Source organism: Folsomia candida, unplaced genomic scaffold, assembly GCF_002217175.1.
Source record: "Folsomia candida strain VU population unplaced genomic scaffold, ASM221717v1 Fcan01_Sc063, whole genome shotgun sequence".
Lineage (NCBI taxonomy): Eukaryota > Metazoa > Arthropoda > Collembola > Entomobryomorpha > Isotomidae > Folsomia > Folsomia candida.
In genome coordinates, this window is record NW_019091255.1 from 49,655 (window position 1) to 70,715 (window position 21,061).

Consider the following 21,061-nt stretch of genomic DNA (forward strand, 5'->3'; position numbering starts at 1 on the left):
AGGGTCCTAAAGGAGAAACTGGTCGTGCTTCTGAAAAAGGAAACAAGGGTGATCGAGGTTTGGAAGGCCCACGTGGTGCACCAGGTAACTACCTACTACAATTAAGTAGATGTGTGTATACCTAGGTACACAATACGAAAATGTATGCTAATCCGTATAATGAACTTGATTTTAGGAAATCCGGGTCTTGATGGATTAATCGGGATTAAGGGTGATCAAGGACTTCCGGGTTACGGACCCCCAGGCCCCGTTGGACCCAAGGTACTAACAGACTAGCAGATTGAACATGAATGTAAAAATATGTAAAAATATGTACAAGCACTAAAATTAATAACCTTATAATATTTCAATTAGGGAGACATCGGCCCCCCAGGACTTCAAGGAATGAAGGTAGTTTTATCAATTGATTTATACTAAAATAAACGAAAATGTATGTAAATATAAATAAAAACGCAGGGTTCCACTGGCTTAGCTGGATTTCCTGGCATTCCTGGCGCAAAGGTAAGTAAAAGGTATTATTACTATTGTTGCACATTCAAATTGCCAGTATTCACAATTCTGCAGTTTTTAGAGCTCTGTATTGTTCAAAATGGTAGAATTTGACTTGCATGGCTTGAACCAAAGCCATCAACTCATTTAGATTATATAGTTTCGTGGGATCCTTCGTAACCATTTTGAATGATCGAAAAGTACCAAAGCGATATCAAATTATTGTCAAATGCACAATAATAATGTTTCGTTACAGTTTTATGGCATTTTATTCGTATTTTTCCATTAGGGTGGTATCGGCTTACCAGGTATACCTGGCTCTCCTTGTTTGGATGGCATTCCTGGCGAAAGGGGCGACGTTGGACCTCCAGGTTCAGGACCGTACGGACCAAAGGTTTGTTTTGTTGATTAGTCAAACTTATCATTCATTATGTAATTGCTAACTGGATTTCTATTTTCAATTACGCAATTATTAGGGAGATAAGGGAGAGCCTGGAAAGAGTGGATACGACGGAAACAAAGGAGAACGTGGTCCAATTGTAAGCATTTATTGTTTTTCGGATTTATATACAAAGTGTATGCAAATTTATATTTGCGCACTTATGCGATTTTTTAATTAATTAATTCGAAATTATGTTACAAAATAATCGTTTCAAAATCTTTTTTTACTGACTTTTCAATATTTTTCAACTAACCCTCTCATTTTCCAAAAATGTAGACAATTAATAGCGTATTAGCTTGGAGTACGACATTATTTATTTATTTATTGAAAGTGTTTATTCGTATGTACATTGTACATAACATAGCTGTCCATTTTGAAGCAAAATGAAATATATTATATGCAATTAATTGAAATTTTAGGGTCCAGAAGGGTTACCCGGATTTCCTGGAGAAAAGGGAGCAAAAGGAGAGGTAATTGTAGAGTTTAATTTATAGGCGTTGTAAATTTTGGTTGCAGAAGGAAATATGCAACCAGTAATAAATCATCATAATTTAAAACATTATTCTTCATCAGGCTGGTCCTTCTTCTTTCGGTGAACGGGGTCCTAAAGGTCAACCAGGTCCAATAGGATCAAAGGGAGATCAAGGTATAATTTACATTCGAAAATTTCTTCCATAATTTAAAATAAGGATAATACCAAATTTCTTGTGAAACTAATGCTTAATAGATTTTAACTAAAGTTCTCAATTTCAGGATTACGTGGCTTGGATGGACTCCCTGGCGAAAAGGGAGACTATGGTATGAAAATATCTGCTTAATTGTACGCATGCCGAAAGTTTCTGAAACATGAGTTTTTCATTGTGCAAAGCAAAGATTTTAAAAAATTCTTTCGGCCCTAAAGTTATATTTTATTTTTCATGGTATTCTTAGGACTCATTGGACCCCAAGGCTTTCCAGGAAGACCAGGTTTAGAGGGACCCCGAGGTAATAAAAATTATACAATTCCTACATAAATATGCATAACAAATAATTCGGGCAATTCGTGTCACTCGTCATACCACCAGGTGTGTACATCATGTGCATTATGTAGCAAGATGTTGACACTACAGACTAAGATTAATTACATCGAAATTTAAATTATACATTTAAATCAACCATTTTAAGCCCATCCATTTCACAATTGTCCACAATTTCTGCCATTTTTGCTATTTCTCGAGAAATATTCTGCACAAAATTGTCCAACTCTTGTCTAGACATCCAATCAGAGTCTCCACAACCACCAAACATGACCTCGTTCCCATAAGTCAGGCAAGCTACGGAGAGACCTATCATGCAAAATAGTTAAACTTTCACAGAATAAAATCCAGATTAACAAACTGTTAAATAACCCAAGGTTCTCACCAATATCGTTGAGATGCGGCGTAAAAGCTTCAAGTCTTTCGACCGGAACAGAACAACGGGGCGAAGTGTAAGCACCCTTATTTTTCGACCAGGGCAGAGGAGAAATGTAAATAGAGCTATACGTCCCTTTTAACCACATCCAACTCATGATGTTTGGCAATCTTGCACAAAATTTTTGATAATAATACGTTGCCAACATTTCGGGTCCCATGATTGCCTTCGTCGATTTTTTTCTGGTTAGCTTGAGGTCTCTCAATAGCCTACTCCCTTCAGAAAGAGAAGTTCCTTTATTGTCACTTGACGGCATTGGATAACTAAAAGAAGTGAGACGGTTTCTCAACGATTCATCAGGATATGGCAGAATCACAGCCACTGTGAAATGAAAAATCCCAATTAAACATCAGTTTATTAACGTTGATGATTCATCACCATAATCAAAACATCTTAAATAATTTGTCGGCTCTGGGAATTTCTTTTAGAATTCTGGATGACAAATATTGTAGTCAGGAAGTTTATTAATAGAATGACGATAATTTGTTTAAGCTAATTTATTTAGAGTTTCCGTTTTTCTGCTTCTTAAGCTTGAGATCTTATCTTCAAAAACTATCAAAATCTGGAGTGTATTTCTAAAAAATTGGCAACGACATGCTCTACAAATTTGTAGTCTCGATTTTTAAAATAAATTCCCAGAGCCTTCAAATGATTTAAAATGTGCTGATTTAAGCGATGTAAATACATCGCTTAAATTAATATACACTATCTACATGCACTAATGACTGAGGCTAAAGTAGGACTGGATAACTGGGCCAAAATGTATGTACCTTCAGAGAACGCCAACTTCTTTACTAAACGTTCCCTCGGGAAAGTTGCCAAAAGCCCCCTCCACACCCCTGTGATAAGTATATTTGTGAGTGAAACGGATACTCCACCCTCTACGGAGGACGCCCATTTTTTAATTTTCTTCAAGTCCGTGGTAAAAGTTGGATTCTCAGTGAGAGAATAGTATTTTGTTCTTGGGCAGATTTTGATCGGGTTTGGAATCCACGTTGTCAGCATAATTCGCTCAAAATTGATTAGGACAAAGAGCAAGGGAAAGTAGGTGAAAGTTATGATATGCATTAAAATGTTTTTTAGCGTTGGAATCCTGGATTTCATGGGGTCGATTAATAACTCGGCCCCTGGGGAGAGACAGTTCCGCCACATTATGGCTGCACAAAGCGCGTCAAAATAGGCGTGGTGATAGTTCAGAATTAATTTAGATTTTATAACTCCACTTCGATCTGCAAGTTCAATTAGGTTGTAAAATGTTGAAGTAAATATTTAAGCATTTTGAAAATTTCACTTTACCGTCATATTTTGGAACGATGGTTATTTGCCATTGGGGTTTTGAATCTGGAAATGCATTATGACTGGCAGAATTTTCCGAAAAATAGTTTTCAAGTTTTTCCTTTGTATATGTGACATTTATATCGAGCTGCTCAATGTGATTTCGAACATTAAAATTTGGATCACGACGCCAGCAATTGTAGCCACAAATTGAAGAAAGTATATTCTCGAGATTGGCGTAAGCTCGTTTATCGCTTTTGTCCATGTAATATTGGACTTTTTCTTCGAAAAATTGCGCAACCTTTTCAAGTGTCAGAGTTCCCTGTAATAAAAAAAACAAGAAATACTGACAAATTGTTACACAAGATTGAGAGTTGACGCACCTGTGGGACGGTAAATAGAGCAATCGCGTTACGCGTTTGCCCTTTGAGGGGCAAACGCGTAAAGCAAGCGTCGGACCCATTTTCAATCCAGGTAACTTCTTCACCAAACCGGACATATGCGATTACTCGAACGATCAAGCGTATGCATTCGTTAATTAGGAATATGAGAAAATGGACTGAATAAGACAGGGGTAACAAAATAAGGGAAATTAGAAGTTGTAAAGGCCCCGTTCTTGAAATCATTTTCATGCAGAATAATTTTCTCGAGATTTTTATGTTAGACTGACCAAACTCTTTTATTAATTCGTAATCAAAACCATTTTTTTACAGTAAATAAATTAGTGAATTTTCCTTGTTGGCATAATGTCAAAGGTTGGCTATGTATCTGGTGTATTTATAACGTGACTTATTTTTATGTTAATGCAGTACTTCGCATGATTTCCGTATCTGATTGAACGAATTCCACTAATGTACAGAAAACTAGGTATAATTCCTAGTAGGAATTTCCTACTTTAATATTACTGTACTGATATAAAAAGGTTGAAAAAACCTTGATCTTGTTCAAGTCAATGCGCTTTTATATATACTTGAATGATCAGATTTCTCGGAGCTTTAAATTTTGCAAATGACCCTTGCCCTTATTCATACATGTCTCAAACAAAACATGCCATTACATATATGTAGATTTGAGGAATCTCAAGTTTATCAATTATTATTATGTACATGTTAGGTACATACTTGTGTAATTATTAGGTAATAACAAATGGAAATGGAACCCCCTATAAGAACTTTTGCACACATATCTATTTATTTATACATATAGATATTTGTGTATTTAAAATTCCAATGTGCAATAATTCCATTCATTATGACAGGGATCGTTTAATTTGACAAAGGTCCTCTTTGAAAACTGTTTGATAAAATCGTAATAGATTATTTTTTGTGTAAACAGATTTACAAATCCCGTTAATGAGACAAAAGTGACGGGAATTTGCCTAAATAATTTTGTTCCTAAACTGCAAGTATTTTCATGTATTGATGTTTGTATGTATGTAAATTATAGGTGATCCAGGTCTTCAAGGTCCTCCGGGACCTTCTTCATTGACTGCAAAGGGTGAAAAGGGCTTGCCAGGTCATCCAGGTGCGTTTATTTGGCATTAATTTATAGCGTCATACTCAAAACCCATTGAAAGTTGTATAGCACACCTTTGACTGTTGGTTTTCCAGACTAAATTTAGTAAATTATTATTAATTTGTTAAAAAGGTCCTGCTGGGCGTGATGGATTGCCTGGGTTGAGTGGGCCGAAAGGAGATGCTGGAATACCTGGCTTGCCTGGTAAAAATTATTGCATAACTATAAGAAAATGGTGACAATTATTACGCAGATAGGGTTAACTTGAATACATGCTAATCAACAAATTTATAGGTGCCCCCGGTGTCGGAGAACCAGGTCCAATTGGACCCCCAGGAGACAAAGGAGACCGAGGTTTCAGTGGGTCACCAGGTGAGCTAATAATACGCAATATGCAGTAAGCCAGTAGATCCCGAGTAGATAATTGACAGCTTCTAACACTTATTCGTTTCGAGAAATGACTAATTTGCTAATGACTAACTACGGTTATCGTTTCTACATAAAAGTTTGGATTAATGCACGTATGCTTATTTAGGGCTTCCGGGCGTGGACGGTCGACCTGGTCCAAATGGATTTGATGGATTACCAGGCGAAAAGGTAAGTACTTTCTTCGTTTATACCAAAAAGTGGCGACTTGAAAGACCACATTGCATAATTAATTGTGTACACTTAATTAAACTATTTACACATTTAAATTAGTTCAATTTCATTCTTTTAAGAGTCCCCATTTTAAAATTATGAGTAATTATAATTTTACTATTAAGGCGTATTTCTATTTTAGGGGGATCGTGGGCCAAGTGGACCTCCTGGCATTCCGTCATTACGTGGTGATAAGGGAGCCCCTGGAGAGCCTGGCTTAACGGGTACGTACAAATAGATAATTTAGATTTTGCAAACATAAAAGGTTTAATAAGTGAATTCAATATAAACAACAATTACTGATATTAATGTGCATCTCATTACAGGACCACCAGGACTAAAGGGAGATGCCGGATTTCCAGGTAACACCATACAAATTTCCCAATTTCTCACTTCTTTAGCCAAAGTTATTTGCCGACATGAAATATGTCTCAGATACCAGATCCCATTATAATTACATTAAATATACAATTATCTAATCTGTTCGAAACTACATTTCAAGGTCAACCTGGTTTGGAGGGGAAAATGGGAATGAAGGGAGATCGTGGTTTGGACGCGTTGCCTGCACTTGATGGACAACGTGGAATGAAGGGTGACCGAGGCGAGCCTGGCTTGCCTTGCGAATCAGGCCCCAGAGGTAAGCATACAGACTTATTAAATTTACGAAACGCGTCAATATCGATGTAATAACTAAGCGTGATTACTTATACCATAGGTGAAAACGGACCCCCTGGAATTGACGGAAGAATTGGTCCCCCTGGGGCCCCTGGCTTAAATGGTAATTAAAAGACTTTATAAATATTTAGAATACTTTATCACAGATAAGATGCACAATACAACATGATCTCTGTCTTATCAGGCGTTCGTGGCGAACCTGGTCGAGCTGGTGCAAATGGATTGCCTGGAAGCCCTGGATTCCCAGGTAAATAATTTACATTACGTACAACTAAAGATATGCATATTTTTAATTATTCAATTCTAACGAAAATTGAATATATATTTAGGTCCGAAAGGCGACCGTGGGTTTGATGGTCCCCCCGGATTGGACGGAAAGGTTGGACCTCCTGGCCCCAAAGGATTACAGGGTCAATCTTGCACAGAGGCTGGAGATTATTTGTCTGGCATTCTTTTAGTCAAACACAGCCAGTCGACAATGGTTCCCACATGTCCCGGAGGTCAAGTCGATTATTTTATTTTATTTCTACATTCTTTTTCACATTTTCATTTCTACATTTCAGGTCAAGTTGCTTTGTGGGATGGATACAGTTTACTTTATATTGAAGGAAATGAAAAATCTCATCATCAAGATCTTGGCTTTGCTGGTTCATGTATTCGTAAATTTAGTACTATGCCCTTCCTATTTTGTGACATTAACGATGTCTGCAACTATGCCAGTAGAAACGATAAATCATACTGGTTATCCACAAACGGCCCCATTCCTATGATGCCAGGTTAGCTAATATTAAAATTGTTTCTTTTCAAAATTTTAAAACACAATGTAATTTATGATTTTAAAAAAAATTTTAGTCGGGGAAGACGGCATTCGCCAACACATTTCTAGATGCGTGGTTTGTGAAGCCCCAACCAATGTCATTGCTGTCCATTCGCAAACCATTGACATTCCAAATTGTCCAAGAGGGTGGAGTAGTCTTTGGATTGGATACAGTTTTGTCATGGTGCATAATTATAGTTTTGGAAATAAGACTACCCAAAGTAATCTGGAAATCTAAATTCTTAAATTTATTATAGTACACTGCGGCTGGAGCAGAAGGAGGAGGACAATCACTAGCCAGCCCTGGTTCTTGTCTGGAACATTTCAGAGCCACGCCCTTCATCGAGTGTAACGGAGCAAGGGGGACCTGTCATTATTTTGCCAACAAGTGGGTTTTATAACAATTAAATTTTTTATCTTAAATAGGTAACATTTAATAATGGTACTAACCCTTTTTCAGATATTCCTTCTGGTTGGCAACTATTGAAGATCGGGACCAATTTGCGACACCAAAGAGTGAAACGCTCAAGAGTGGTTATCTTCGTACGAGAATTTCTAGATGTCAAGTTTGTATTAAAAGCTCGTAATGCGCTATAGGAGCCTGTTGTAATTTTATTCTGAACATGTTTTACCAGTTATTATTATATTTATATATCAGGATACCAGCATGATACCAGTGAAAATAAGGAGCTTGTACTTAATTAATTAGGTTCTGGTGCTAATTTAATAATGTAAAAATAATGTAAAAAATGACTAAAAATTGAATGAATTGAAATTTTGTAATTATACATGTAAATGTACTTTTACTAGAAATACATATAAAAAAGTTGTCATTATACATATATAAGATTGAAGAATATATATATGATTCTAAGTCAGATTGTGCCATTTTTGTTAGAATATGTGATCAATTTCTCACACCAAAATGTCTTTTGTTGATTCAAACATACACAAATTGTATTTCAAAAGTCTATAGTAGTTTGTATAACGAGTTGTTTTTTTAATAATATTAGTAATGATGATCCGCAAACGAACACTGCCAAAATAAGTCTGCCTGTTTAATATGCACTGCCATTTCTGACTTTTGATAAAACTAACAGACTTTACCTAACATTATTGTAGAGTTTTATTAAATACTATGTTACCTAAACCAAAGGAATGTACTTAATTTTTGTAATATAATAATTACGCTTTGTGATGTTATTTTAAAATAATAAAAAAATCTTGATCAAGAAAATTGGGTTCGTCATTATTACGTAATTATAAATATATTTTAAAATGCATAGGTGGAAGAATGGGTGGGCGATCCATGCTAACCGTTATCATGTTAGATTATTTATTTAATCGAAAAATACCTTCATAATATAAAATTAACAACAACGACAAGACTGTACAACATAAAACACTTGATTAAATAATCTACAACAGTGAAATCGGAAAGTACTCTATTGTATGTATGTACCTAGTTAATTTACTTTAATTTTAGGGTGGAATACGAGTAGAATTTTGCCAGAATCATGTGTAAGGATACAAATGTAAAACTGTTTTTAACATTCAAATTGTTCTATTTCTAAATAGATATTCTTAGGAGGTGAAATTACCAAAACATGCATGATAAACATTCTATAATGTACGTGTTCTAATCATTTTGCATCTATCTGGATGATGACGAGGATGACCTTGCCTCATAACGACGACGTCTTGGTGGAGAAACTCGTCGTTGACGTGGTGGGGGTGATCTGCGGCCATATCCACCGCCGCCACCACCACCACCCCCACCAAAGCGTCCACCTCCGCCTCCACGGAATGGCGAACGTCGCTGGGGTGGAGACCATCCTACAATGAATTACAATTTATCAGTAAAAAAGTTTAAAAACAAACATTAAAATGATTGAATTAATCAATGTTCGCACCTCTTCGTCGATTATGGGGTGGCGGAGACCTTCTTCCCATTCTGCCTCCTCCTCCGAATCCCATCATAGGTTGTGGACGAGGGACATTTAGCACAGGAGCAGCAGTAATCTCCTAATTAATACACAATTGACAGTAATTATTAAAACCAAAAACACATTTCTAATATAAATACTTGCACATCATGTATCATTATACGAAACTTACTTGTCCATCAATCTGACCACCGTCCATGTGTTTCATAGCGACTTCAGCTTCGTCGGCGTTGGTAAACTCAATGTAAGCAAATCCCTTGCCAAGATGAGGATGAACCTTATCTTGATGAAATTCTATTGCCTGAATGGATGAAACAAATTGAAGAATTAAAGCACATAATAATAATATCGTAAATTAGTTAATTCACACTTTTACCTTAATTGTGCCAAAAGAAGTAAATATTTCTTGTAAGTGTTCCCTCGTCACATTCCTTGTTATTCTGCCAACATGAATTTTGGTTGGTCGAGGCGTAGGACTTCTTTCTTTCTTTCCTGATGACGGCAATAATGTTACTCAAACAACTTTATTTAAATTAAATATATGGATAAATATAAAACTTTTGACTTACTAATTTCCTTCTTAATTGGAGACTTTGACCTTCCCCTTGGCGATCGTGACCTGGATCGTCCTCTCCTTGTAGAAGGAGACGGTTTCGGCGATCTTGCTCCACCACTACGTCGTGGAGGTGGTGACTTTGATGAGCCCTTTCGAGGAGGAGATACACGCCTTGGCGATCTTGACCCCGCTCTTCTCAACGGTGAAGTTCGTCGCTGGATTGGAGACTTTGGTCTTTCCCTCTCCCTCTCCCCCCTCTTTTCGGGTTCAAGTTTTGGGGACCTTTTAACACAAGAAAATGTCATATTTTATCATATATCGCATTTAATATTGCTTATATTCAAACTAGTTAAACATACACACCTGGTCACTGTCCCTACTTTAGGACTTGATTTTCCCTTATCTGCTGCTTTTGCATCTCGGCCTCGTCGTCCATGCGATTTTGACCCACCACTTGACGACGAACTGGAACTAGAACTGCTCGAGCCAGAACTGGAAGATCCCGACGAACTAGATGAACTAGTACTTGACGAGCTTGAAGATGACGATGTAGATGAAGATCTCTGCCTCTTTCGGTCGTCACCTTTACTGGGACGCGCCCTACATACAAGAAGTATAAAATGTAAATAACCATTTAATTATTAAATAACAAATGCAAAACAAAGTAAATAAAAACCAAATCTAATGCACAAACTTACATATTATCTTCTCGGATTAAACCACTTGACCCCTTTAACTCTAAGACTGATCAATCAACTAAATATAGACGGATTTAATTAATATTTAATATTAATTCCGGCCAAATAAATCTAAAAGACCGGAGGGAGCAAGAACAAAATGCACGCACCGGAATACAGAGAAAAAGGAGATTGAATTGCCAGCGCAAACGACGCTAGGCGTTTATTTAGCTCCTCTCACTCGTCTCATTTCACTCCTCGGCCTGATGATGCTGGACAACTTCAAATAATCCGTCTCATCCCAAATCTCTCACCAAAACAAAAAATAGTCTCAACTTTTTATCGGCTGGATTGCTGACTCTGTTCTTCTCATCATCAAGAAATTATGTACAAAATGTGAAATTGGAGATGAGCCGAGTTAATTAAAGGATCTGCTACATTATAAATTGGGTGCGGTAATAAGGAGACGATGAGGATGCGTTCAGATCCGGAATATTGAGATTTTTAATTTATTTTGGTAAGTTCTTCTGTTTAAATATTTGTAATATTAATTTTACTATTATATTTTAGCTGAATTACAATTTATATAAATTGTTAATTGGTCTGCCTCTGCTGGTTTCGCAGTGTTTTACATGGATATTTGTATTTTAGATTAAATAGTAATTTTTTGTGAGTGTGGAATGAATTAAGGATTATTTATTACTTGTTATATCAAATCAATTATTGGATCTACTAATTTTAACATGGTAATTTAAGAGAGTGCATTGACTTGACTCTTTCATTTCAATCATTGTGAAGGCGGATGGATACTTACTCCATTCCATACACTCGTTTTCTGACAACTTGTGTTATAAACTGCGATAAGACAGATACATACGTAACCATGCTCAGCTCTAATCGTCTTATTTATGCAGAGAATGTATGTATCTCTTGTATGCGGAAGGAACTATGTATATGATGCAAATGTTCAAATTCTATGTCATGTTGTCTATTAGTCTTGTGTAGAGATGTTGTGAGACAGTTTACTAATTGTCAGTTTGAAAATTAGCGATTAAATACTTGTACTAACGTGATTTTTTTTGCATGATTTGATTCGGTTTACGTAGGAAGCCAAACGCTAATCAATTACCGGTACCGAGGACGAGTCGCTTAATCTCTAACACTCCGGATGCATGCATGGTATTATTGATGAAAATATTGTATCATATGTAGAAGCGCAATTAATTGTGTTATATTAATTGTGTTAGACAATCAAGACTGAAAAATAGCCAAATAATGACTCACTCATCCGTTTTATCCTCGGTCAAATTTGCACTAGTCGCCATTCTATGCTCCACATTAATCAATCGAGGTTTTGGACAAAAAAGCGGAAATCTTGTCCCAATTAAGGATGATGATGCAGATCGATCCACACTTCCAACAATTTTAATTGTGAGCCTCTATACAGTTTACTTTCATTTATTGATTAATGTTTTTCAATTGAACTGCCAAATGATTCCTCATACTGCTTTAGTTTTTTCACGCCTTCTGCTAATTCTTCAGTATTGAATTTAGGACTAAGCTTATACACATTAGGAGGAAACCGGTTACTAGAGGGCCTTGTTCCTTGTTCCAGCGACGTGATTCGTATTTTATACAGTTTGTTTCTTTGTCAGGCATGCCTTGTTAGAAATAAAGCTCACACACTTCCATACTTTTTGACAACATTGGAAAATCTTGACTATCCTCAAGATAGAATTGCAATTTGGTAAGTTTAATTAAAATTACATAGCAATTAGCATACACATGGTTTTACAACTCGTAATGATAAATAGAAAGTGCTTGCTTGATCATATTAATTTTTGATGTAGGATTAAAAGTGACCACAATGAGGACAACACCACTCAAATTCTGAGGACCTGGGGACAGGAAGTTCAAGACTGGGGATTGTATCATTCCGTATCAATTGAAATTATTGATGGCCCACCATTTCGACAATCAGATCAGGAAACTGCATTTACATGGTCTTCTAAACGATTTCAATTAATTATGAGGCTGAAAGAGGAAGCCGTCAAAGTGGCCAAAAAGATTTGGGCAGATTATATTTTTGTAAGTTGCATTACATACAAACTGACACAAGACACAATTACATTATTTGTTTGTTTTAATACACATTTTATATTCTTTCTATATATTTCACCAGTTCATTGATGCAGATGTTTTTCTCGTCAATAATCAAACCTTAAAGAATTTGGTTGCAAAACAAAAGGACTTGGTTGCTCCGATGCTTTTATCTGGTGGAATGTACAGGTTAGTATTAATCCTAATCCTGTCCTTAGGTTTGTTGTTGACCTAAATTTCATCCTGTTAATTTCTTTATTTCACTTATTTTAGTAACTTTTGGGGTGGGATGAAAGACTACTATTACGTTCGATCAGATAACTACAAAGACATCCTCGACTCCAAGATAACAGGATGTTTCGATGTCCCTTTGATTCATAGCGCCGTTCTTATGAATATTCGGAAAAAGAATCTCCCAAACTATCACCCTGTAAGCGACGAACCCGAGGATGACATTATTCGATTTGCTGTTAGTGCTAAAGCCAAGGGATTTACGATGGAAGTATGCAATGACATGGAGTATGGCTATGTTTTGTCGCCAATGGAGGATGAAAGCAGTTTCAATGCGGATAACATACGCTTGCAAAATTTACGGGTAGAAATTGCTGGTATGTACTACCGACATGTATTTACATGGTTTGTTGCAGTTTAAATCAAACCATCTACATACTACTTTCTCTTCGTGTCAAGTTTACTGGCCCGACGGACTTCCAGTAAGTGATCTGTTGAAGCAGTTTGTTCAACAGCAAAATCCGCCTTCAACAATTGGATTTGATCAGACATATCTGATCAACTTACAAAGACGACCTGATAGATTGCAGAAAATGGATCATGCTCTTGAGATTTTGGGAATTGACTACACTTTAATCGAAGCTGTAGATGGAACGTGAGTGTATTATATCTTCTCCATCATGCATTTATCATTCTCCATAATATGCATCACGTTCGAGCATATATTTAACAACGAATGAACCCAATGAAAAAAAAATCCCTCTTTCTCACTGTTCATTCTCTTCTTATCAACAAAATTTTTATTATTTTTGAAATCTTCATATATTATATTTTATAGAGTGCACATATAACTAATGAACTAGCATACTAGATAAAGACATCATGTACGTAAATATTATGATGACATGCTAAATATTGTGGTTACATATTATTAACTCTGTACTGTTGGATAGGTATTTAGGTATATATTTTTATATGGTCTGCTGCTGGTCGGTTTACATCTTCCGTTTGATTGAATAGAGAATTGGTCCTGCTTTTGTAAAACAAAAACTCTACAGGATCCCAAAATTTAAAATTTGTTTGTTTGTTTGTATGTATGCATGTAGTGTGTGTAGGAAGAAGGTACAAAGTTATTTACTTACTCTGCTAAATATTTTCGTCATAATGACATATATATATATATACTTCTCTCTGATTACATATATATAATGGAATTCGGTAAAATACGAATATTTCTTACATCAAAAAATACCCAATTTTTTTAAAACAAAATTTCTTATCGCATTTCAGTCATTTCGAATGCACTTTTAGTGTGCAAAAGTTGAGACTTTGTTGTTGGATGAGACGAAAGAAGCTGGTTGGGTTTTGGCGACGAATTATTTCCATTATGGTTCTTGTAGTTGAACGAATTACCAAACCCTCCACTGCTCGTACTGTCACCGTGATTATGATTACTTTGAGATCCTGGGGAGTTATTAATCAGGTTAGCTGCTGCTGCTGACGCTGCAGTTCTACGAGAACTCGAGCTGGAACCAAAGCTCGACATTCTGATAGACTTGGTGTCGTACAGAGATCTGTTGAATTTTGAGAAACTAGAATTGTTACACACAAAAAGAATATTAATCAGTGGATTTTTTTTCACAAAATGTGTTTGCTTATACGTTCTTGTTGTTGAAGCAAAGTACCCTCGATCATTCTCCGGAGGTGGTATCGAATGGACACACGCCTTGCAAAACAGCTGGAGAAAGTCGTACTTCATCTTTCTCAGGCTGAGCTGTAAGTAAAAAAACGCCACATGTTACTTGACTAATAGTTCTCATATCACGAATCGCTTCAATAATAAATATGCACCTGAATGTCGGACATTCTAGCTGCGTAAATTATGGGATCCACAAAAGTTTTCAGAATGACGAGAACGTTGACCGTGATACCAATAGCGTAGCGATATTTTGGGGGGACCTAAATATTCAGTTTTCATTAAGGTGTGCACCAATTAATAGCATTTTTTATGGTGACCACGTACATCGCTCAACGAAATGATGCAATCTTCACATGCAATAATGTTGTAAAGTGTGGCAGGCATCCAGCCGACTATGTACGTTCCCAAAATAAGAACGGTGGTCAGGGCAGCTTTGACATTTTTTCGAAGCGCTTGACTGCTCTGAAAGCGACATGATTTTAAAAAGAAAACATATTAATATATTTACATTTGACAAATATCATTAAGGGAACATTTGTTAGTAATTTAAAGTCTCTACAAGTAGGAATTCGATCAAGGGAAACTGAAAAGAAAAAGCTCTACAGGGGGATTATTTATTAGTACCTAAACGAGTAATATGTAAGTAAGTGTCTCAAAATTCTTGGATTTGTCAAGTGTTCAAAGAAAATGGCATTCATACGATTTGCGTCATTACAAAATATTCCTGTAAGTATTTATGATTGCAAAATTTCTCTGTACATGCATGGATCAAAGAGAAAACTTTTTCAATAATGAATGCATGTTGTGTGCATGTACTGATTAACTCGTTTGAATTCAGATATTAGACTTGCCGTCATTTTCTATTCTGGTTTACATAACGTTAAGTGATGGCTGATGAATTTAGAAATTGAAATGTTTGTACAGGGAAAATTAGAGTTAGATAGGTTATTAAGGTTAGGGCTATATTATTGGATAGGATATACCACGCATAAAACAAAATCATAATCCGTTCTATATTTACTTTCTTTTTTACTTGATATCTCAGTCGATTAGTTTGATGACTTCGGACGATGAGAAAAATGTGAATGTAAATCAGAGATAGCAAGAACTGTGAAAAAAGAAAAATTATTAAATAGTCTAATGACTGAATATTCCAAGAAACGTTGCCTCATCTCGTTTCTTACCAAGGGGGCAAAGAAGCAAGACGCATAAAAAACTCGGTACGTCCATCTCTTCATGAAATGATTATTACTGCAATCTGGGCTAAGATAACCTTGGTTAGAAATGCTAGAGTAATAAACTAGGAGCATGAGAATTGGACCTGGAAAAATATTTAAAAATATTGTAAATAATAATAGCACAATCGTCCTGTATACATAAAGTGAACACTCACAACTCCATGAAAGAATTATAACGATCCAAGCTGTCCTCCTTGTCATCGTTGACGCATAGTGGAGCGGACGAGCAATTCCAATCTAGAAACAAAACATGCAGAGAAAACACATTTACCTCTTTGGTCATGACTCTTGAAACGAATAAATGAATTCGTGACTAAAATAATTTTTCATACCCAGTGGTTGACACCAAGCGCAAGCAGGTGACAAACTGTCAAAAAACATACGAGTTACATACATATGCAAAATGTGGAAGATGTGAAATACTTATGCTGAAAATATGCAACTCACCAGTTACCAACACTCCACCCGACCTGGAAGGCAAGAAACGGATTATTTGTAATCTTGCAGCATACATGGATGCATATGTATTTAGGTTGTGCATATAATTATCCAAACACAAGGTTGGCAAATTTACCTGAACGCTTCAACAGTTAGAGAGAGACATTCCGTAAGTTTAATTTTGTAAACGGTTGGCAGCAGAGAATTGATTGTAAGACCCACCCCAAGGATAAAGGATGAATCTGAGTGTAAAGATATGTGTCTACATACATGGTTGCATTTATGGAGAAGAAAGATTTGTATACTTTATACACTTACATGCATCCGCTAACGCAAGTGATATTGAGTAATATAACGTGGGTGACATCGGTTTACGACACCACCTGGCTGAGATGACAATGACCAGATTCACAATACATGTAAGAACACAAAAGAAAATCATAACTGGGACGATAATCGCGTATAGCGACGCAATAAATGATGGTGGTCCACTCGTCCCAGTAGTCCCAGTGGCATTGCCAATAATTGAAGTGGTGTTTGTCAGTAAAAAAGTAGTCGAGTTGTCGTAACTTGAAAAGTCTTCCTCTATGTCTGATATTGACATATTTAATGGGAAAGGTGGGTCTGATGGCTTCAACATCAGTTTGACCAGATCCGACGACTGAGATTTCAACCCATCTCCAGCCTTGGTCATGAACGTTGCAGCCGCAGTGGACGAGGAGAAATTCCCATTGTTTCTGAATGGGAAGGGGAAAGTGAAATTGGAGGTGGTCGAGTTGCTTGTGGAGGAGAAATACTGCTCAGCAGCAGAAGGAGGAGGATTATGAGAATTGTTGGACCCTAGTGCTTCCATCAGAGAATGTTGGAGAAATGTAAAGTTTCCTGGCCCAGAGCTATTTGGGTGGTGAAGGTGATGACCATGTCTTAAATGTGGTGCGGCCATGGTTTGGTCGTGTTGATGATGAAATTTTTGGTGCAATTCTGGATGGAATTGGTGAAGTGGTGATGAAGAAAGTGCTTCTGTGGGGCGATGGTGAGACGAAGCAGAGTGCTGATGGGGTTGTTGTGGTCCTATGTACGCTGCCATGTTGAGTGAGACTGACTGACTGACTGACTTTCTTTCCTTCAACCCTGTGTAATAAAGACAAAAAACTATGTAAAAAAAAAAGTTAAAGCAGTTTTTCGTGGGTAAATAACTTGTCAAGTAGGACGAAGAATGCGTAAAGTTTTAAAATATGTAATCTTTTCAACCATCCCTTTTGATTCAATTCAATTTCAAGAAGTGAAAGTTGGTAGAGTGAAAGTGGTTGTACTTTACATGCAAGTACGTACGTAGGTAACCGTGAAGGTACAGGATTTTAGTGGATTGGGGTAGATCCCTTCTTGACTTTTTGGCTAGTTATATGTATTAGCAATATTATGAAAGTTGCTCTAATATTTCATTTTTATGTGGCCTTTCCTGTTTCTTTTGCAAAGCCATTTTGCTCTCAGGTTTATACGGAGAAAGGTTTTGTGACTCTCCAATAAGTCTTATATTTGTTATTGGGTCGTGTCATACACGGGGTGGTGAAAGGGAACCGAGTCTGGACAGTGCTTTGCTTTCACCGACTCACTAAACCTTTAAGAAGCTCAGAGAAAGATGAAAATATCATGTTATTGAGAATGATGACCTGATTTTAAGAAAAATACGATTTCCTATCTGTTGTCCGCTATTGAATGTCAAACCAAGTACTTGGGATTTTCAACGTCGTCGTCGTTAGAATATTTGTCGGCTTTCCATAAAACTGTCGTAAAATGAAATATGTCATAAAAATTTTCAAATGTTCCAATCAGGAGATTTATTTTGATTTATATATTAAGTTCAAGTTTTTCTTTTCAGAGAACTGACCGAGGAGACCTTGGAACAATTAGGTATCAAACAATTAGAAGGGTATCGAGACCCGTTCTCACAACGCTTGATGACCTCGGGAGAAATAGGATGCTTCTTGAGTCATTATAAAATTTGGGAACACGTAAGTATGTACATAAGCCACTGGTGTGCTTGATGCATCGACTTGCGACTTAAATCTAGAAATAATTTGCTTGTGCTCGCATCGCTCCGTGGTTTTAGTGGCTTTCTAGCTCTTTCTCTCTAAAGTTTGTAAAGGCTTAAAAGGACTTACATAGCCCTATACCGTTTGCATTTCTAATTTGCATTTACCAGCTTTGCAACAGCTTTTCTGGAATGTCCCCATTGTTGTTGCCGCCTGCTTTTGCTGATAATAGGAAACGCAGAATATACGGACACCTACATAGCACAAGTTGAGTATACATATATTCCTTTCAGATGGTGAAATTTCACGTGAATACTGCCCTGATTCTGGAAGACGATGTTCGATTCGAACCCTATTTTGTGTACCAAGTACAACGCGTATTTGAAGAAACTTCCAACATTTTCCTCGACTGGGATTTGATGCAAGTGTTAATTGAATCTTTTCTAATTGAACCTTCACTGCTGCATCGTAATATTGATTTCCATTTCTTTATCTCAAAAAGCTGACGACAAGATTTTGCCGTCATCATTCTTTTGTCAACTACTACAACTTTTTCAATTTACTTACTCTAAATTTATTCACGTTGTTATATATGTTTTTAGTTATCTTGGACGAAAAAGGTCCCAAAATGCAAAGGAGCCTTGGGTAGAAAATAGTCAGGTAAAGGATTTTAGCTAGTATTTACATTATCTGAATAATAGAATAGAACTTTCTTTCATAAAATGTCATAATTTAACGTCATTCATAATCTAAGCATTGTAACTTAAGCTAAGAAAATTCTGGGTTTGCAGTATCTCGTCCATGTCGACTACTCGTACTGGACATTGGGTTACGCTCTGACCTTACGAGGGGCAAAAAAACTTTTGGCAGCTAACCCCTTGGAAAAACTAGTCCCAGTTGATGAATACTTTCCCATCATGTTTGATAAATCAAACAAGTAAGTCACCATAAATAAGATTAAATCATACAGTTTAGCATATTTATCGCTTTTAATAATCCGGTGAAATCCTTATAAATTGTGGTTCTATTTTCCGTTTATTTCAGCATGACGTGGAAAATGGCATACGAGAAGAGAGATTTGAAAGCATTCTCGGTAGAACCCTTGTTGATGTATCCCACTCACTATACGAATGAGCCCGGTTATATTTCTGACACTGAACGATCATCGATTCTTTTCCAACCAAACTGCACTCTCAAAAGAGATGAGCTTTAAAAATTTGAATATGTGAACTCAATCAGAGCTTTCATCCATGAGGAAATCTCCCGTTATGAGAATCTCTCTATAAATACACGCAACTATTGTCAATAATCTCTGATCTACGTAAACTTTGAACTGCCAAATATTTAATATCACCATTGTGCCATTACCATTATACATATAAGCTTTTTTATTAGACTGATTGTTTTTACCAGTGAAAGTTACCCATGACCTTAAATCTAATAATTTACTGACCAATGTTTTTCAACCAGTAACAACCAACCATAGTCATTCAGCCACTAACTACTAACTCCACTAACCAATTTTTACTTCATTTGTTATGTTTGAAATATTTTAATAAATGAAAATGGTTTAAACCAAAATATTTGAAGATGCTTTTGTTCTTATTTATTATTCTGGCTGCATACAAATTTGTGCACATTATTGAAATCAATAATGATGCTGACTCAATGCGGTCGATAATAGATAGGTCATTATTTAATAGTCGTGCTGCAGTCCATGCACAAATTACCGTGCTGCACTGCATTATTCATACTGCTTCTTATACCGACTTTGTGCATGCCCATGATCTTTGAAGGATTTTCTCATAAATCCCAACCCTTGTTTGTCCTCATTCCCAGCCATCAGTACTTTCTCTCTTTAATCGAATACGGAGCCAAAGCTGGCACGGTTTTTCCAAGCACAAACTGAAACCACTGCTTCATTGTCAGGAACTAGCGTGCTACGGTTTCAATCAAGGTTTCCTAGATAATAACGTATCCATCCTCCTCACCTACGTGCATAGGAGCCTGGCTGGCATTCGTTGAGGTATACACGAATTACGACGAATAGTGATAGTAATGCAAGTACGCACGAATTCCTCCAACTTTTGTTTTCCCAACTACTCCAGAAGGAAAGTTTCACATTGTTGGAATCAATTTAATCCCATTAATTCTCAATTTGGTTCCCTTTCAGGTATAAATCTTCCTTCCTTGTATGTACGACGGATAGCTAGATATATTCCCTATTTGGTCGCTTAACAGTAGTACCGCATCATATTTACAAGAAGACGAAATCATACACATACGTGACATATCATCCCATCTGGTTTTTTCTTGGGTTAAAATAATAAATTCTTCTCATACTTACTACGTCTGAGGGATTTAATGAATTTGAAGAATCAACAATGTGCTCGAAACGTGTGGTATTGTAGTTCTGGAAGAATTCCTTCATTCAACATTAGTGGTTTCATTTCGGTATTTGGGTCAAATTACTACTGACTGACTGACTGTGATTAAGACTTGCAAGGAATGCATTCACTTTTCCATACAGCTTAGAGTATACTTATGTAAATACATATAAATACATGTAGAATATAAGAAGAGTAACTTAAATGTCAAATGTTAACAACAGACGCCGTCGTGGATCCAACTTCTTCTGACGAGTGTATGGAATACATAACCTTGATAATTAACTTCAAACAGACATAAATTACGGTGGGTTAAGGTAAATCACAAATCAATTTAGAGCGTAATGGATACAGTCCAAAGGGGTTAGCTGAACTTAATAAATTCAATCCCGTAGTCCGGGTTTGAATATTTCGGAGAATTTGAATATATAAAACTGTCGAGACTTTGATAC

General features: G+C 36.5%; 4 protein-coding genes across 9 annotated transcripts in view; 2 read left to right on the top strand and 2 right to left on the bottom strand.

Annotated features, from left to right (window-relative positions):
• Positions 1-8,454, top strand: part of LOC110862601 (collagen alpha-2(IV) chain) — a 29,645-nt gene extending 21,191 nt beyond the window's left edge. Inside the window, exons 48-71 of the mRNA XM_022111820.2 lie at positions 3-84; positions 176-261; positions 355-390; positions 457-501; positions 779-883; positions 966-1,028; positions 1,351-1,401; positions 1,505-1,577; positions 1,685-1,729; positions 1,862-1,915; positions 5,105-5,182; positions 5,306-5,377; positions 5,468-5,545; positions 5,709-5,770; positions 5,955-6,036; positions 6,139-6,174; positions 6,315-6,449; positions 6,528-6,590; positions 6,672-6,734; positions 6,817-6,987; positions 7,051-7,263; positions 7,340-7,488; positions 7,562-7,692; positions 7,765-8,454. Coding sequence (XP_021967512.1) covers positions 3-84; positions 176-261; positions 355-390; positions 457-501; positions 779-883; positions 966-1,028; positions 1,351-1,401; positions 1,505-1,577; positions 1,685-1,729; positions 1,862-1,915; positions 5,105-5,182; positions 5,306-5,377; positions 5,468-5,545; positions 5,709-5,770; positions 5,955-6,036; positions 6,139-6,174; positions 6,315-6,449; positions 6,528-6,590; positions 6,672-6,734; positions 6,817-6,987; positions 7,051-7,263; positions 7,340-7,488; positions 7,562-7,692; positions 7,765-7,891 — 2,100 coding nt within the window. The 3' untranslated portion in view covers positions 7,892-8,454. The remainder of the gene's footprint in view (positions 1-2; positions 85-175; positions 262-354; positions 391-456; positions 502-778; positions 884-965; positions 1,029-1,350; positions 1,402-1,504; positions 1,578-1,684; positions 1,730-1,861; positions 1,916-5,104; positions 5,183-5,305; positions 5,378-5,467; positions 5,546-5,708; positions 5,771-5,954; positions 6,037-6,138; positions 6,175-6,314; positions 6,450-6,527; positions 6,591-6,671; positions 6,735-6,816; positions 6,988-7,050; positions 7,264-7,339; positions 7,489-7,561; positions 7,693-7,764) is intronic.
• Positions 8,455-8,623: 169 nt separating this feature from the next.
• Positions 8,624-10,658, bottom strand: LOC110862624 (RNA-binding protein with serine-rich domain 1-B). Its single transcript, XM_022111843.2, has 7 exons — positions 10,505-10,658; positions 10,170-10,406; positions 9,820-10,088; positions 9,627-9,742; positions 9,423-9,551; positions 9,218-9,329; positions 8,624-9,140 (listed from the first exon to the last, which is right to left on the bottom strand). Coding segments are annotated over exons 1-7 (1,047 nt in total). The 5' UTR covers positions 10,507-10,658; the 3' UTR covers positions 8,624-8,958.
• Positions 10,659-10,817: 159 nt separating this feature from the next.
• LOC110862634 (glycosyltransferase 25 family member) lies at positions 10,818-19,805 on the top strand. Its single transcript, XM_022111852.2, has 13 exons — positions 10,818-11,000; positions 11,590-11,662; positions 11,731-11,914; positions 12,139-12,230; positions 12,334-12,571; positions 12,666-12,772; positions 12,857-13,191; positions 13,274-13,469; positions 18,069-18,201; positions 18,516-18,643; positions 18,825-18,882; positions 19,014-19,159; positions 19,267-19,805. Exons 3-13 carry the CDS (start codon positions 11,759-11,761, stop codon positions 19,433-19,435), a joined length of 1,758 nt encoding a protein of 585 aa, XP_021967544.1. The 5' UTR covers positions 10,818-11,000; positions 11,590-11,662; positions 11,731-11,758; the 3' UTR covers positions 19,436-19,805.
• Positions 13,592-21,061, bottom strand: part of LOC118433617 — a 37,713-nt gene continuing 30,243 nt past the window's right edge. For 3 of the 6 annotated variants that reach the window (XM_035845719.1, XM_035845718.1, XM_035845720.1), the window contains 11 exons: positions 16,508-17,320; positions 16,326-16,431; positions 16,199-16,221; positions 16,084-16,118; positions 15,907-15,988; positions 15,698-15,834; positions 15,535-15,621; positions 14,838-14,975; positions 14,666-14,773; positions 14,476-14,588; positions 13,592-14,406 (listed from right to left, as the gene is read on the bottom strand). In XM_035845719.1, the coding sequence (XP_035701612.1) occupies positions 14,091-14,406; positions 14,476-14,588; positions 14,666-14,773; positions 14,838-14,975; positions 15,535-15,621; positions 15,698-15,834; positions 15,907-15,988; positions 16,084-16,118; positions 16,199-16,221; positions 16,326-16,431; positions 16,508-17,276 (1,914 nt within the window). In that variant the 5' untranslated portion in view covers positions 17,277-17,320 and the 3' untranslated portion in view covers positions 13,592-14,090. The remainder of the gene's footprint in view (positions 14,407-14,475; positions 14,589-14,665; positions 14,774-14,837; positions 14,976-15,534; positions 15,622-15,697; positions 15,835-15,906; positions 15,989-16,083; positions 16,119-16,198; positions 16,222-16,325; positions 16,432-16,507; positions 17,321-21,061) is intronic. The other 3 variants (XM_035845721.1, XM_035845723.1, XM_035845722.1) reach the window with 3 other exon arrangements.